Below are 17152 nucleotides of genomic sequence, written 5' to 3'. Positions count from 1 at the left end.
AGAGTGGGAAGTAGAATAAATGCATCAAAATTATTAGTATCATGAATCCTATTAAAATACAAATGCAGATCGTTTTTCTTTTAAGATAATATCATTAGACAATGCTGAATAATGGGCTGATCTAATTTCTACCCCACGTCACTGAAAAAATCTGTTCCGCATCAATTGTAAAAATATGACTAAAATGCAGCATTTCAAGTTTTGGTGATCAGCTGTATGGAGTGGCATAGCCATTTTCATGTGTTTTCAGTCTATTTGTGCGCTAGGGCAGACTAGTTAAAGATGTGACTTACATTTGTGTTTCTCATTTTACTACCTTTTCACAGGTGAAAGTTTGTATAATGAAATCAAAGGAGTCTCTGATCTTCTGTTGTTAGGTGTGTGAATCACTTTTGTTGTCATTAACCCACCTACTTACAGTTTAAAAAAACCTAATACTTTTTGTCTCATCTACAGTATTATGCATCATTGGAACTACGTGTTTTAGGCTTACATTATACCTTGAAATTGGTGATTAAATTTGAGATGACTAGAACTTCCATTTAGCCACCTGAAAATGTTTTCTTTGAGATGACTGCAAGACACAATTTGATAAGTAATTTACCATTTCCAAGTCAAACTCGTCTGAAGTCTTTCACATTTTGAAAACTGGAGTATGGTCTGCATCTTATGCGTACAACAGACGAAAAAAAGTCAAATTCTGTTCAACATGAATTAACTAGGTTTTCTTACACTTAACAACAGATTATTTTTTATATTTCCAGAAAAAAAATCTGTCTTCTGTAAAAGTATACCTTAAAATATTTTCAAGTTGCCTGAAAGGCCTGAGAATTTTCTGCTCATTTACCTCCTTTGACTTCAGTAAATTCTTTGTGAAATGTTGTATGCAAAACTGAAGTAGCAATTTGTACAAATTTGAGTTCAATTATGAACGAAATTTAATAATTGTTTCAGTGTAAGAATATTTTCAGCGTTAACATCCTGTAGTTAAGGCATGCATGTAGGCATGTCACCAGAAAGATGGAGCAGAATGTAACTAGACAATAGAATATTTAGCTGAATGAAGGTGAGTATTGCCAAGCAATAATATTGCGAGGAAAATGCTTCAGTTTATCTTAGTGAATGAATTATATTTCAAAAACTTGTGGCAAAGTCTCCATGCCATCCGCTTTCTAAACAGTTTAATGTATTATATTTACGATGGGAAACCACTCAGTTTAGTAATTAGAAGTAATTGACGCTTTTCCCTTCTATTGAATTGTGTCTTGTTATTGCCTAAAGGGAAATACTTTTCAACATTAACAACATAGAAGCTTCAGTAATCTCGAATGCAGCACATTTCAGTGGTATAATTCAAACATATACAAATGGCTTAAAACAATTGATGACTCTGCAGATTAAACAAACAATACCAGGAGTATCATCCTTGCTTGCAGGCGTGTGTTTCAGAGCTTTTTTGGTGCTTATTCTATTTTAAAAATGTCGGACAGTCCGGATTTTTTCTGGACAGAAAAATATAGAAAATTGAAGAGTAAAGCAGAAGGGAAAATTGAATGCTAAATAGAAACTGATCATGAGGCTTTATTATCTGCAAATATTATCGTCACCAATTAAAATTGAAATAACTGCATATATTTATAGATAACATTTGCATTCCTTGAGATATGTCGGGTGAATTATTTTGCCAACTAGACTGTAGTGTGATGAACTACACTTCAATTCAAATACCCCTCTTCTAGGTGTTCCTTATTTCACAAATAACTGACTGCAAAAAATGTCTATAAAAACTTATTAAAGAAAGGCAATACATTATCACATTTAAAAATATTGTAACCACTTGTTCATTGCATGTTGGCCCAATGGTCCATGTTCCCTATTCCGCTTGATAGATGTAACCAGATATTTTAATGTGAGAACTTTAATGTGCTATCTGTTAACTTGGGCTGTGGGAAATGTTTCCTACTTTATCAATGCTTGGAGCATGAATACAGTTCAGAAAAAGCTGTGCACCACTAACAAAATTCCTTTATTCTTGGTATAGTCCATTGATTTCACAATACATTGCCCAGTTGTGACTTATAATATCAATAAGCTCTCGGGTAATATTTTATATGTGCTGATTGATTGCTCATGATGTTGCTCAGACAGAAAGTTTTTAAAAAAGATCCAATTTGATTAAGCAAATACCTCTGCAAGTGATTGCACTCAATTAAGTCCAAGCAAACAGCAGGATCTTGATCAGACCCAGAATTTGTGTAGTTGAAATTTCATATACAATTATAATGCTTAACGTTTCAGCTTACTCAGATTTTCAGTTTTAAGATGTAATTGCTGCTTTCTGTGTTTGTTGTGAAATGCTGTGGATTAACCCAAGTGCCCAATGCTAACCAAATTATTCAAGTTCAAGACAAAGCAGCTCAGTTGATTGGCATCCTGTCCATCACCTTGAACCTTCACATCCTCCACACTGGCACACTGTGCTGCTGTATGTGCTATCTGCAATATGCACTGCAGCAACTCCTCAAGGCTTCTTCGACAATCTCCCAGACCTGCAACCTCTATTACCCTAGAAAGACAAGTGTAGCAGATGCATGGGAACACCACCACCTGCAAGTTTCCCACCAAGTCTCTCACCACCCTAACTTGGAAATACGCCACTGTTCCTTTCCTGTTGCTGGGGTTAAAATCTCAGAACTCCCTTTCTCCCAGCAGTATAGGAGCCCCTTCACCACATGGACTCCAGCAGTACAGAAGACAACTCAGCACCAACTTTTCAAGTTGAGGATGGGCAAAAACGCTGGCAATACCAGTGTCTCCCACATTTAAAAAAAACAAAGTTGGTATGGACCAATCAAAGTGATGTGGAATATAGAATCCTTAATTATGTAGACAATTTTTTGGTCAGCATTTAATATGTTAATGAGGCAGCAGGCTTCAGCTTTTGCAGCCATTTGAATTTAATGGGTGTGGGCATAGTTTCCCAGGGCTTGGAGAACCTGACAGCTGAAGGGAGGCAAGAACAGCCAGCTGCAGCAGATAGGTGTGGGCTAGGAGAAGCAGAAGTACTTTATCCTGGGCTGTCCAAGTTAACCTGCCGTAAAACGCTTTCCCCCTCTCCTGCAATGTCCCATCCCTCATGCTTTTTCTCTTATGCGATCCCCCCTCTCCCACCTTCCCACAATCTCCCTCTCTTATACAACATGGTGACTCATGCATTAAAATTAGGCTGCATACAATTTTCAAAATCTCACATTGGGGATCAATATTTCAGTGAGCTACACAGTACTGTTTGCACCTTTTACTCACGGCTGTTTTTCCCCCCTTTAATCGTAGATTTGTTTAGGTATTCAACGTTCAAATTGGTTTATTGTGTCGGAAAAGTTAGTCCACTCTTATGTGGTTTATTGCAGATTCTGCAGAAAATTCTACTGCTATGAAAGCATCCGATACTCAAGGATTTGACAACAATGGGAAACAGTATAAGAAGGCAAGTTTCTAATTCAAAACTAGTTGATTTCTTCAATTATTCGCCTAAGTTTGGAATGATGGGAGTTTGCATTTTGATTATTTAAACCTGGAGTAATTGAGGAAAAGTAAAATCATCAATTGTTGCAAACTGGTTGAAGTTAAGCGTGGGACAAAAATTGTGGCCAAATTTGATACTTATTCCAATCACAAAAGGTGATTGAGAACATATCCAACCTGAGTTAGAGTCATAGAGGTTTACAGCATGGAAGCAGGCCCTTCGGCCCAACTTGTCCATGCTGCCCTTTTTGTTAAAACCCCTAAGCTAATCCCAATTGCCCGCATTTGGCCCATATCCCTCTTTACCCATCTTACCCATGTAACTGTCTAAATGCTTTTTAAAAGATAAAATTGTGCTCGCCTCGACTACTACCTCTGGCAGCTTGTTCCAGACACTCTCCACCTTCTGTGTGAAAAAATTGTCCCTGTGGACCCTTTTGTATCTCTCCCCTCTCACCTTAAAGTTGCTTTGTTCATATCAATGAAACATTCCTGTTCTACAGATGTGAATTTTTACAGAATGGACAAGATTACCTCACCAGCTTAGAGCACAATTGTATTTTGTGTTTTACTGCTTTATGGCTGTGTCAATCTTCTTAAGCCAATTTACAAAGTGAATTGTCATATTTTCAACAATAATATGATTAATCTGTATTAAAATAATAAATTGAAGTGCAAACCGAGCTCAAAGTGATACATTGATAAATTTTCCGAAGGATGTTGCACATATCAAATTTTTAATTTGATGAATTAGAAGAAATTGATACTTTTCCCCTGCTTGGCTAACAACAGATAATCTTGCTATATTTCGGAAATCTGGGCTGATGTCTCATTGTGCTGCTTATAAAGAATGGTGACAGAGGGAAAACCCCAAATGGCTGTGAGTTAGTAACAGGGATCAACAATGTTTAAAAGATTACACAGAGGGCAAAGCTGAGATGTAGGAGGGTGAGGGAACCATAAAAATAGTAGTGAAAGCCACAGAATTTACATGGTGCTGAAAGATGAGAGGAAGAAGAGAAACTTGAGGGAAGGCGATGGGAAGTGTGAAGGGCAGAGCTGTGGAGGCAGAAACTCATGATTAGAAGATGATATGCAGTGGGTATTAGGAAGTGTTATTTCTTTCGAATGTTTTAATTGTGGGTGTGTTTATTTGTAGAAGTCTATACTAAGATAACTCAGGAAACAATATGATTGCTGATATTTTTTCTACTTGTTTGTTTTTACTGTGGACACAAATGGAGTGTAATGTGCTCTACACACATTGCATAGATAGTTTAAGTTGCAAAGGTAGCTTTACATTAGGACAAATTGCATTTAAATGTTAGTTATTAAAACATTCAATTTTTATGTAATCTAAACAAAAGTTAAGAAACTCAATTTTCAAGTACGCTACATTTTATGGGGCAAAGGACCTCCCAAGATTTGGCGCTGATTGGACTGTAACCTTCGCAAAATTATTAATGATTTCCCACTGATAACTTGAACATCCAGTTATTAGCTGAAAGAATGACCCAACAGGATTTATTGTTTTAGACCTCTTATTGTAACAAATTACTGAGAAAAATTATTAACTAAACGCTATTTTTGTTTTGAAGGCAACTTTTACTTTAACTGCAGAAAGTGACATTCCTCTTGTGTACTTATCACCCAAGGCACTATCCGTGGAATTAAAATCCTTTTCGTAAACCATTCATATTTATTCCCAGATTCCAATGAGTTCCAGTATCACATTTCCCCATTTTGAGTCCAAAGATGTGCGGGTTAGGTTGATTGGCCATGCTAAAATTGCCCCTTAGTGTCCTGAGATGCGTAGGTTAGAGGGATTAGCAGGTAAATATGTAGGGATATGGGGGTAGGGCCTGGGTGGGATTGTGGTCGGTGCAGACTCGATGGGCCAAATGGCCTCTTTCTGCACTGTAGGGTTTCTATGATTCTATGATCTCCAGGCATTTTCTTAAAATTTTCAGAGTTCCTTGAAACCAGCAGTAGCTGTATAGCCTGCTCTGATGATTCTCCTTACACTCCAGGCCATGCCTGGACAAATTTCCCAGAATCCGTAGAAGGCTGCAAGTTGCACCTCTTCAACTGGAGACTTTTTCTCTTGCATCTGACTGTGGGAGCTCACAAAAGTCAAAGCCTTTCCTCTCTGCTGACCACACAGAACCTCCTGTTTTTTCTCCTCTTACCTGCCCAAAAACCTAGAGCCGAAGCCTCTATACTTGGTTAGCGCAGCTGTCCCTGACATTTTGTCCCAGGTGTGTGATTTTTGCACCTTTTCTGAAATTTCTCTGACTTGGGCCTCTTGTTCCCATAGCAACTAAACCAGACTTGTTACCAAGCTGTATTTGGAATAGGTCACACAATCCCCTTCTTTATTTTACCTAAAATTAAAGATACAGGTTAGAGCAGACTCTCAATTTTATAACACGTCAATAATTACTGTATTGTTTCCCACTGTTAGAATTGTTCTGTATTCATTTTGTGATGTTTCTGCAGAGGTCAAGGTGTTATCTAAGGTAATGGGAGTGTTTACTGTAACTGTATTAAATTATGTATGATTGTAACAGTTTAGATTTAACTTTCAGTGAGTTCTTTTGTCTGAGCCTAAGTATTGGTGTATTATAAACTGCCTTTGCTAAGCTCACTTACTCCTTACTAATGGGCACGAAATGTAGCAGCCCGTTACTCATTAAGCACGACATACTTTCCCATTCCTTCCAAGTGTTCATTTGTCTTTTATGTTGTGTTTTTTTTATTTTCCTCCCTAACTCTTTTCCTTACCCATTGAAAAATTCATGAAGGGTGTGCTTGGGGAGCTCATTCTAATCCAGCAGCAAATCCAGGAGCATGAAGAAGCAGCACGCAGGGTCGCCGAGCAGTTAAACTCTGGCTCCTCTCAGCAGAAACGAAAGGTGATAGATTGAACCATCATTTGAGATAACCCAAGCTTGATTCCTTGCCACTGATTTTCATTCAGGGATGTTATGCATATTTGAAATGCTCATTTGTATTGTATATTAAAGGAAATACTATTCAAAAAATCATGTGAGAAATGGCTGTGTGTGAACAACAACCCAGGGGATCTTTTAAGATACAGTGGAAATGAGCTATTATGGATATGTGCAAACAATTTTACTGATTATCTGGTCATTCGTGGATTGTGTGCATGACGTTTATGATCTATTTTCACAAATTGCCTGCACCCAACTGCGTCATTTTACATTGACTCCTAACACATTTTAATTAGCATTTGTACATGTTGAATTTGTGGATGCAGTTCTGAGTCATCCACCAAGGTTTGAAATGGCCCAGAAGTTGCAACTTGTGTCTTTGATTGCCAATATTAATAAGGATTTGGATACTGTAATGATTGTTTCACGTGCAAACTGCTTTCTTTTGGGGGAAGAGTGGAGGAATCCATTAGATAGAAATGTAGTTTAGGTTTGTTTAACTGTTTTGATAAATGCAATTTAACAGTATGACTAAATTAGGTTACATCAATGTAAAGGGATAGAAAGATATTCTGCCAGGGTTCGATAAAGAGGGCTGGAGGATTCTGGAGTGGAACATTGACACCCACATATTGCAGTTGCACTGAGAAGCCTGTTTCTGGCTCTGAACTCTAATTCTAACTGGCTTGAGAAGCATCCATTTTATTATAGTTATCTTCATCTTTATATTTTCATATTTATAGATGGTCTGACTGATAAAGTATTGAATTATTTGGTTTGTAAAATGGAAATATTACATATTATAGTAGGCTCTACCACTTCCATGTTACCTTCATAGGGCAATCTTTTTGTTTTATTTATGAAGGATAACGGAACAAAGATGTTAAAAGTCTTGTTCCCTTTAGTAATGCAGACGTGTTTCGATGTAATTTAAGTAAAACTCATGAACTGACACCCAACTTCTGAAGTTAGTTTGTTGGTAGGTGGAAATAATTTCTAGTTCTGCATGCTGTAGATTTTCAGGCCTGGGTTGTGTTGCATTGTTGTTGCTCAGTACCATACCTGACCTACAGTGCAAAAGTACAGACCAGTTTCTAACCCCCTCTATGCTATCCGTTAATTCAGCAAGCATTAATGTAAAAATGCGCGTTGTGACGCCAATTGATAAACCATTGCTATCAGTGCATCTCTAACAAATTAGATGTTCACACAATTCATGACAGGTCATTTATGGGCTGATTGTTACTTTTGAGAAGGGTTGCACTTCTGAAAATTTCAACCTCCTGTATTTTAACTAATTTTTCATTGTTGTCATGTTCTAACATCATGCTGTATCAGATACGTATTTGTCATGTCTAATTTGGATTAGCAGGCTAAATGTTTATAACAATTTCTGACAAAATACAAACACAGACTTAATTGGGCATTAAAATATGGGGGTAGATTTTGAACTTAGCACCTGGGCATAAAGCTGGTATGGTGAACTGGAGTCCTGTTTATTTTCATGACCATTGAAATCAGTGAAAATTAAAATTGAGTAGTTTCTAGATTGGGCAGCTGATCCACTATGCCAGTTAAATGCTAGCATCGTAAGTTGTATAAATATTACTGTTTAATTGTTTACTAACATTTAAATATTCATTGAGACTTTGCCAAGTTCAAACAATGTACCATTATGAGCGAACTTATAACAAACTCACCATACATAACTCTCAGTTAATTGACAATTTCTTGGATCTGGCTGAAGTTCAGAGGGAAACCTGGGTTGTAATGAAATTAACCACTGCTAAGTTATGTGGTAACATAGACTAATTTCTAATAAGGAAGTTTAATTGTAACACCATATTTTACTGACACAATAAATGAGATTTAAATATGTGATGTTTGTAATAAGGTTTGACTATAATTTTGAGGTTTCAAGTGGAGTTTTGGTAGATTTGCAATGTGTTGTAGTTGAATTTGCTGTTAGGATGTTAAGTGAAAGAAAAATATTGCCTGTTGGTTGAATTTGTTTCTTCTGTAGTGTCGAAATGACCAGGCCTAAAAACGTTTTCCAAGGGTTTTCATTTGTTTGGGGGTGTTGAATTTACTTCACTGTTTTTCAGGTGTCAGACAAGGACAAAGCTGAACAACTGCAAGAAGAGCTTCTCCGCACACAGGTAATGAATGTGAATATTTATAACTCGCAACATAACTGACGTTTACTTTCAGGTTTCGGATATTGTGTGTGGAAGCATAACATGCATACCCTCAGACAATGAAATGCAATACTAATAACTTCCCTCCAACTTCTAACCTTTAGTATTGCTGGTGATGACATAACCCAGTTATACCTGAGACACCTTTGACATACATATCTAAAATGTCAGGGGTATTGCACCGTTCTCAGTACTATTATATACTCAGCTTAAAGCTGAATCCAAGAAGGTTTTGAGGAAAAGGATAGAAAAAAAGGCTTTCAGTAACTATTGGCACAAGTATGTCCCAGAGACAGTTCTTTTTTTAAGACCATCTAAAGCTGTTAGATCATGAGAGTTACAATATTGTGGTGATAAAGCTTGCCTTGCTTTTGAGGACACGTCAGATTATGTTCTGGATTTAACAAGCACAAGTCATTAATTCCACAAGGTTTGATACTTCCGAACGAATGATATGGACGTTGGGAGGGAGAACATGGAACAGAGTTTATTAGGATTGAGAAATGATTGTTCGGCTTTCTTAGGTTGCACTTTCAATCTTCAAGACATCCAGTGGTACAGGAATTGCTGGAGTGTTGCGTATCAGGATGAGGGCTTTGAATTGGATTTTTATGTCCTCCCTTTGGTTTGGGTTTTTGTGCTGCAAGATGCTTTGTTGGAAAGTCAGTGCAGACTCGATGGGCTGAATGGCTTCCTTCTGCACTGTAGGGATTCTGTGAAGTTGCTGAAGAAACAAATTGATAATCGAGAGGCAGCAGGGCACCTGCAACTTCATGAGCATTGGGTCCACGTGGTCTATCTACTTAACTAATAAGATTTAAGGATTAATAAAGAAAAATGGTATCTGGGGGATTTGAATGAAATTATATAAAGAAAGCAAAACAGAGAGAGAGGATTAAGAGACAAAAGAAACCGGCAAAGGAAGAAAAAATAAATAAATAAACGTCTTGAAATCCACAGTTTCATTGTTCCCTTTCTGGCTTCCTGGAGTTGTGATATGTCAGGACCATAATTCGCTTAATTTAACAGTGTCCTAACCATTTGAAATACCAGCCCTTCAATGGCTGCGGAGAGATTAATTTATACTAATGGAAATTTCATTCTACTCAGTAGGGAAGTTCATAATGACAAATTGGTGATTTTCTTTGTGTTCCAATAATGGCAGCTGCCATGAATTTGTCATTATTTTGTTGAGAGATTTTGGGACTATTGTCTTTTTAAAAAGAGTGAGCTTCCAGATGGTGCCCAAGAGAGGAAATATTAACAGATATCTGATCATCTTCTCAGAGAATTCCTGAGTTTGTGGGCTTGAGATTGATGCCTGTGATTTTTGCAGTGCCAGATTTAAAAACTCTGTGTTCAATAACTGTGACTCAACCAACTGAAAACAGGGAGGTAAACAGAATGAATGGCCACCAGCTCAAATCTAACACTAAAGAAACTGCACCTAATTATCCTCCAAAAAGATGCCAGTTTTCTTTAAGATTTGCTTGTTGCTACACTGACTTATTGTTGACAGTAAGAGATAATACATTCTTTGTGTCCTGTGCTGATTTTTGGTGCACAGTTCATATTTGGATATCAGTCAGTGCATTGCCATGTGTACGAAAAATGCTTTGTAGACTTCAATATCACATAGAAGATGAATTTGCCTCTCAATATCGTAGGTTTATGTAGTTCAGAAGTACTTGTTGACGAGTCACAGGCATGCTTACATTGATACTGTTTTAGTGACATGTGCTACATTTTGTAGAACATGCCTTACACATAATGTATTTACTTAACAAACATCTATGCCATTCAGTGCCGAACTTTGCAGTATTTCTCTGTCACGAAGGCCTGGGATTCTGTGACAACACACCTTTGTACAGCTTCTAGGTTTTTATCCAGCAGTCGATGACTTCATCAGATCGATTACTGAAAATGTTAACTTACAAGATAAGACACTTCTGTCTTGTCCCTACTCCTTGTTCAGGACATGGTTGGATGTTGCTTGCCCTTTATTGTGATGTACCCCATTGGAGCTGCTTGTTCGTGGTTGAACGTATTTTAATCTGCTGGTCTGGAGTAATTATTCTGATTGGTTAAGCTGACCATGATGCAATATCCCCCCCTTATTTCTGGTGTTTCCAAGGTGCTGAGGTCCGATGTTTTTTTAACCTGTGCTGCACACCATTTTAGCAAATAACCAATCAGCAGTAGCCAAAACAGTAAACGATGTATGATCAAAATATATTCTGCTTTTCATCTTCCCATGCTACCCATAAATGATTAAATTGCACGCGCACATAAGCTGTGCAAATGATCACCAAAATCACATTCTCAATGACTGTATCTATTACTCATTTTTCATTTGATCACAAATGTGGCTTAACCACATAAGGATTCCCATTTTGTCACATATGGCTCGTGGCTAATATATTGAACAAAGGCAAAATACTGCGGATGCTGGAATCTGAAACAAAAACGGAAAATGCTGGAACATCTCAGCAGGTCTGACAGCATCTGTGGAGAGAGAATAGAGCCAACGTTTTTGGGTCTGGCTGACAAAGAACAAAGAACAGTACAGCACAGGAAACAGGCCCTTCGGCCCTCCAAGCCTGTGCCGCTCCTTGGTCCAACTAGACCAATCGTTTGGATCCCTCCATTCCCAGGCTGCTCATGTGACTATCCAGGTAAGTCTTAAATGATGTCAGCGTGCCTGCCTCCACCACCCTACTTGGCAGCGCATTCCAGGCCCCCACCACCCTCTGTGTAAAAAACATCCCTCTAATATCTGGGTTATACTTCACCCCTCTCACCTTGAGCCCGTGACCCCTCGTGAACGTCACTTCTGATCTGGGAAAAAGCTTCCCACCGTTCACCCTATCTATACCCTTCATAATCTTGTATACCTCTATTAGATCTCCCCTCATTCTCCGTCTTTCCAAGGAGAACAACCCCAGTCTACCCAATCTCTCCTCATAGCTAAGACCCTCCATACCAGGCAACATCCTGGTAAACCTTCTCTGCACTCTCTCCAATGCCTCCACGTCCTTCTGGTAGTGCGGCGACCAGAACTGGACATAGTACTCCAAATGTGGCCTAACCAGCTTCTATACAGCTGCATCATCAGACTCCAGCTTTTATACTCTATACCCCATCCTATAAAGGCAAGCATACCATATGCCTTCTTCACCACCTTCTCCACCTGTGTTGCCACCTTCAAGGATTTGTGGACTTGCACACCTAGGTCCCTCTGTGTTTCTATACTCCTGATGACTCTGCCATTTATTGTATAATTCCTCCCTACATTATTTCTTCCAAAATGCATCACTTCGCATTTATCCTGATTAAACTCCATCTGCCACCTCTCCGCCCAATTTTCCAGCCTATCTATATCCTGCTGTATTGCCCGACAATGCTCTTCGCTATCCGCAATTCCAGCCATCTTCGTGTCATCCGCAAACTTGCTGATTACACCAGTTACACCTTCTTCCAAATCATTTATATATATCACAAATAGCAGAGGTCCCAGTACAGAGCCCTGCGGAACACCACTGGTCACAGACCTCCAGCCGGAAAAAGACCCTTCGACCACTACCCTCTGTCTCCTATGGCCAAGCCAGTTCTCCACCCATCTAGCCACTTCTCCTTGTATCCCATGAGCCTTAACCTTCTTAACCAACCTGCCATGTGGGACTTTGTCAAATGCCTTACTGAAATCCATATAGACGACATCCACGGCCCTTCCTTCATCAACCGTTTTTGTCACTTCCTCAAAAAACTCCACCAAATTTGTAAGGCACGACCTCCCTCTGACCCTTCAGATGCTGTCAGACCTACTGAGGTTTTCCAGCATTTCCTGTTTTTGTTGAATATATTGGACAACTGAGTGAAAGTGAAGAAGAAACTGTAGTTTTCTGTTCCAGGCAGTTCCCAAAGGTATGTTTTGCCTGGAAAGTTTAGCTGGAATTTATGGTTTGCTTATGCAGAATAACATTTTTTTTTGTTATTTTCTCTATTTCCTTCTTATAGCTGAAATATCAACGAATTCTTGAACGTCTGGAGAAAGAAAATAAAGAGCTACGAAAACAGGCTCTTCAGAAAGATGACAAAGGCATTCACTTACGGAAAATGAAGGTGAACATATATTTTCAGTTCTGCGAGTGGAATTGATCAGAAATTAAAACCTTTAACCCCTATTCCAAAAGCTTAGTTGACTTGGAATCAATTTTTCAACAGATCATGACTAGAGTGACTGTATTCTTAATCAGTAACTGTAGAAAACTTAATATAAGGTTATAAAGCAAAACAAACTTGCACTTATATAGCATCTTTCGCAATGTAGGATGTCCCAGAACATTTTACAGCTAACCAAGTATTTTTAAGATGTAATCACTAAAAGAAATGCAGCAGCCAATTTACGTTCAGTAAGGTCCCACAAGCAGCTCCCAAAGGATTGGCTTAGGATCTGCACAGGTAGGCCAGTCACACAGAAAATTCTGGAAATATGCTGTAGGTTTGACAGTACCTGGGGAGAGAAACAGTTCTGAAGATAAGTCAACATACCTGAAAAGTTAATTCTACGCCCCCTCCGCAAATACTGCTAGACCTGTTGCGTATTTGCAACATTTTCTGTTTTTACTTCTGATTTCCTGCATACACCATATTTAGCTTTTGTAACAATAGTTTTGGAATCCTGCTGTTTAACACTTTTGGTACTGTGTTGAGATTGCAATTAAATACAAATCTAGTTTGCTCATTATTCAGAGGACGATGGTTGGTGTGTTTGAAATGCCACGATGTGAAGGTACTAGCAGATGCTCAAGCTGCAGCTAGATACTGAAAACTTAGTGTGAGGATCATCCTTTTCTGAAGTAAAACATTGAGGAAGATTTTGGTTCACTTCTTTGGTTTGCCAAGCATAAAGCTTTATTTGTCCACACAGCTCTTTCCTCTAGGTCTCTAAATGTGCTATTTGGGATTAGGTTAAAAATATTTCTGTATTGTTACTCTTTCTTTATTTGTGTTTAGTTGGTGGAATGTTGAGAGGGTGACAATACATAGCAAAACTTTCATCCTATCTTCACTTTATTTCCTCATTCTTCAAGTCACATGGGTTTTGGAGAATATTTTTATGAGGGCCAGAGAAACAGCATGAAGCACTCAGTGGAAGGGAGTGATGTGATGAAATAAAAGAAGCTAATTTTCATTTGGTTCCATCTGCATCCTCACTAACAACCTCCCTCCATCAGCTCAGCCCAAGGTGCAGCTTTTCCTATTCTACAGCTGCCATTCCCCTGGCCAATATCAAAACATGTCGCCTTGGATGCATCCTGGTTAGTACCTCTGCCAGAATGATGTTGATCCAGCTTATTCCTGTTGAAATCATCATTGCTAGTTCCTGTAGCTGATAGCAGATGCAGAGCAACGCTGTGTTCCTCTGAAGTCTATCACTTCTTCTCACATTTTGCAATACTTCCAAGTTTTGTGTCATCTGTCAATTTTGATATTGTGCCCTGTACACCTATAAGTCTAAGTTATAAATATGTATCAAGAAAATCTGTGATCCTGGTACTGACCCTGGAAACACCACTATCTTGCTCCAATCTGCAAAACAAATCTTTACCACTTCTTTTTCCTTTCACTCAGCCAACTTTGTACCCATGATGACACTGTTCCTTTCATTCCATGTCTACAACTTTGCTGGAAGCCTGTTATTTGGCACCTTATCGCATGACTTTTGGGAGTCCGTATACACCACATCAGCTGCATTACCCTCGCCAGACATCTGTTACCTCATCAAAATATTCAGTTGAGTTAGTTAAACATGATTTGCCTTTAAGAGACCTGTGCTGGCATTCCTTAATTAATCCACTCTTGCCCAGGTGTCCAGTTTGGCTGAATTCTGAGGAAAACATTCATTTATTTTGCCAATGGTTATGTGAACATATTGGGTAACGGTTAAATAATGTTTTTTGAAGTATTGAGTTGAAAAGTTACTCACCTGAGTGCCTCACTCATTTTTATGATGATTTATAATGTGCTGCACTAAATTATTTTGCGTGTTAACTGGAAGAACTTTTACTTTTCTAGAAGTCCCTAATTGACTTGTATTCTGAAGTACTTGACATTCTATCAGACTACGATTCCAACTACAACACCCAGGACCATCTCCCAAGGGTGAGCAGAAAATTGTCATTGTTTCTAATTGTGTAGAGTATTCTAGAACAAATGTCTGACACTGAGAAACGCAGCTATGCTTACAAATGATTTTTATGTCAACTTCCACCTTTTTGATTTTAACTAGTACAAATTACTTCTCTTCTAGGTAGTTGTAGTTGGAGACCAAAGTGCTGGGAAAACCAGTGTTCTGGAAATGATTGCCCAAGCTAGAATATTTCCTCGTGGATCTGGTGAAATGATGACTCGTGCACCTGTCAAGGTAAGGAGATAGAACTTATTACAGTAGACCTAGAGCATATGGAAGTAAGCACTGGAAAGTCTGTGTATTTAACCTTGGATAAAAGCATTTGTTTTGACATTTTTGTAAATTATTCTAATTCTCAAGCTGATTCGTACAGCCTTAATGAACCATTGGTGGGCCATTTGCAATGGCACGGTGGCACAGTGGTTAGCACTGCTGCTTCCGAGCTCTAGGGACCTAAGTTAAATTCCCAGCTTAGGTCACTGTCTGTGTGGAGTTTGCACATTCTCCCAGTGTCTGTGTGGATTTCCTCCGGGTGCTCTGGTTTCCTCCCACAGTCCAAAGATGTGCGGGCTAGATTGCCGTTTAGTGTCCTGGGATACGTCGGTTAGAGGAATTATTGGGGTAAATGTGTGGGGTTTTGAGAATAGGGCCTGGGTGGGATTGTTGTCGGTGCAGACTCGATGGGCTGAATGGCCTCCTTCTGCACTGTAGGGATTCTATGATTCTTTGAAACAGTGACATACTGCTCCCTGACTATTGTTGCATAACATAATGCCATGTATTGAATGGCGGAGCAGACTTGATGGGCCGCGTGGCCTAATTCTGCTCCTATGTCTTATGGTCTTACTAAGTCTAACTAAACTGTTGTCTTTGATGTCAGAACCAGCATTCTCTTTGATGTTAAACAAATTTACATAAAATGGAAGACATTTCTTTGTGTTTATGTTCAAGTGATGATTTATTTCTGCAAAAATCACCCCTATTCATTAAATAATTTCTGTGTATTTGAATTCATTTAGGTGACATTGAGTGAAGGACCTCACCATATGGCGATGTTTAAAGACAGCTCACGAGAATTTGACCTTACCAAAGATGAAGATGTAAGTTTTTAAAGGCATTGTTTATTTAACCTAATAAGATTAGTTAAGATCTAAACTGGGTGTGTAATCACCATTAACTTGCTGAACAAGATTAAAAACACAATCGAAGGGCAAAATAGTACAGATGCGGGAAATCTTCAATAAGCCAGGCAGCATCTGTAGGAAAACAAAGTAATGTTTTGTCAGAACAGTTCTAACGTCCTTGAGTGTGTTATTTCCTAGTTATGAACTTCCTTGTATAATTCGCTGTTTGAACCCTTCAAACTGATTTCTGTCCCTTCTGCAGCACTGAAATGACAACCAGCCACATATTTATGCTGGGGCTATGCTTTATTATCATTCTTTGCCTTCCTCAATCTCTCTACAGGCTTTGCAATTAGCCACATTATCATCACCCAATTCCTCCCCATGGTCGAGCTCCATGGGATTGTCTGAACTTAATTCTTAACTATTCGGTCGTTGTTGGCACACCTCGAATAATTACTGCTCTTCCCACCTTTGCACCAACATTTCAGGAATTCCTCAAAAATTCATTCTTGGCGCTTTCATCATCTTCCTTAGACAGTGCAACACTCTCAGTACCGCACAGGAGTGTGAGCACTAGAAAACTACATTGAAATTCCACTACGGTACTGAGGGAGTACTGCACAATCAACTGTGCTGTCTTTTGGATGAGACATTAACCATGGTCGGCACAGTGGTTAGCACTGCTGCTTCACAGCACCTGGGTTCGATTCCCGGCTTGGGTCACTGTCTGTGTGGAGTTTGCACATTCTCCTCGTGTCTGCGTGGGTTTCCTCCGGGTGCTCCGGTTTCCTCCCACAGTCCAAAGATGTGCGGGTTAGGTTGATTGGCCATGCTAAAAAAAACAAATTGTCCTAAGATGTGTAGTTTAGAGGGATTAGTGGGTAAATATGCAGGGATATGGGGGCCGGGCCTGGGTGGGATTGTGGTTGGTGCAGACTCGATGGGCCGAATGGCCTCTTTCTGTACTGTAGAGTTTCTATGATTCTATGGTCCTGTCACCTTCTCAGGTGGGTGTAAGAAAAAAAATCTCATGATGCTGTTTTGAAGAACAGCAGGTGCCTTGGTCAATATTTATCCTTCAGTGAACATAATCAAAAAGCAGGTTACCTTGTCATTATCACATTGCTTTTTGTTGGAGCTTGCTGTCTGTAAATT

The 17152-nt window shown here is 39.0% G+C and overlaps 1 protein-coding gene across 12 annotated transcripts in view; it reads left to right on the top strand.

The window, feature by feature from the left end:
* Positions 1–17152, top strand: part of opa1 (OPA1 mitochondrial dynamin like GTPase) — a 107904-nt gene that overhangs the window by 20470 nt on the left and 70282 nt on the right. For 4 of the 12 annotated variants that reach the window (XM_078207772.1, XM_078207764.1, XM_078207780.1 and 1 more), the window contains 8 exons: positions 327–377; positions 3411–3487; positions 6330–6440; positions 8585–8638; positions 12695–12799; positions 14756–14842; positions 14991–15104; positions 15890–15970. In XM_078207772.1, coding sequence (XP_078063898.1) covers positions 327–377; positions 3411–3487; positions 6330–6440; positions 8585–8638; positions 12695–12799; positions 14756–14842; positions 14991–15104; positions 15890–15970 — 680 coding nt within the window. The remainder of the gene's footprint in view (positions 1–326; positions 378–3410; positions 3488–6329; positions 6441–8584; positions 8639–12694; positions 12800–14755; positions 14843–14990; positions 15105–15889; positions 15971–17152) is intronic. The other 8 variants (XM_078207800.1, XM_078207795.1, XM_078207804.1 and 5 more) reach the window with 3 other exon arrangements.

Source organism: Mustelus asterias, chromosome 3 (genome assembly GCF_964213995.1).
Source record: "Mustelus asterias chromosome 3, sMusAst1.hap1.1, whole genome shotgun sequence".
NCBI classification, from domain to species: Eukaryota; Metazoa; Chordata; class Chondrichthyes; order Carcharhiniformes; family Triakidae; genus Mustelus; species Mustelus asterias.
The sequence above is the reverse complement of the archived record's forward strand: the minus strand, read 5'-3'. Positions and strand labels throughout refer to the sequence as shown.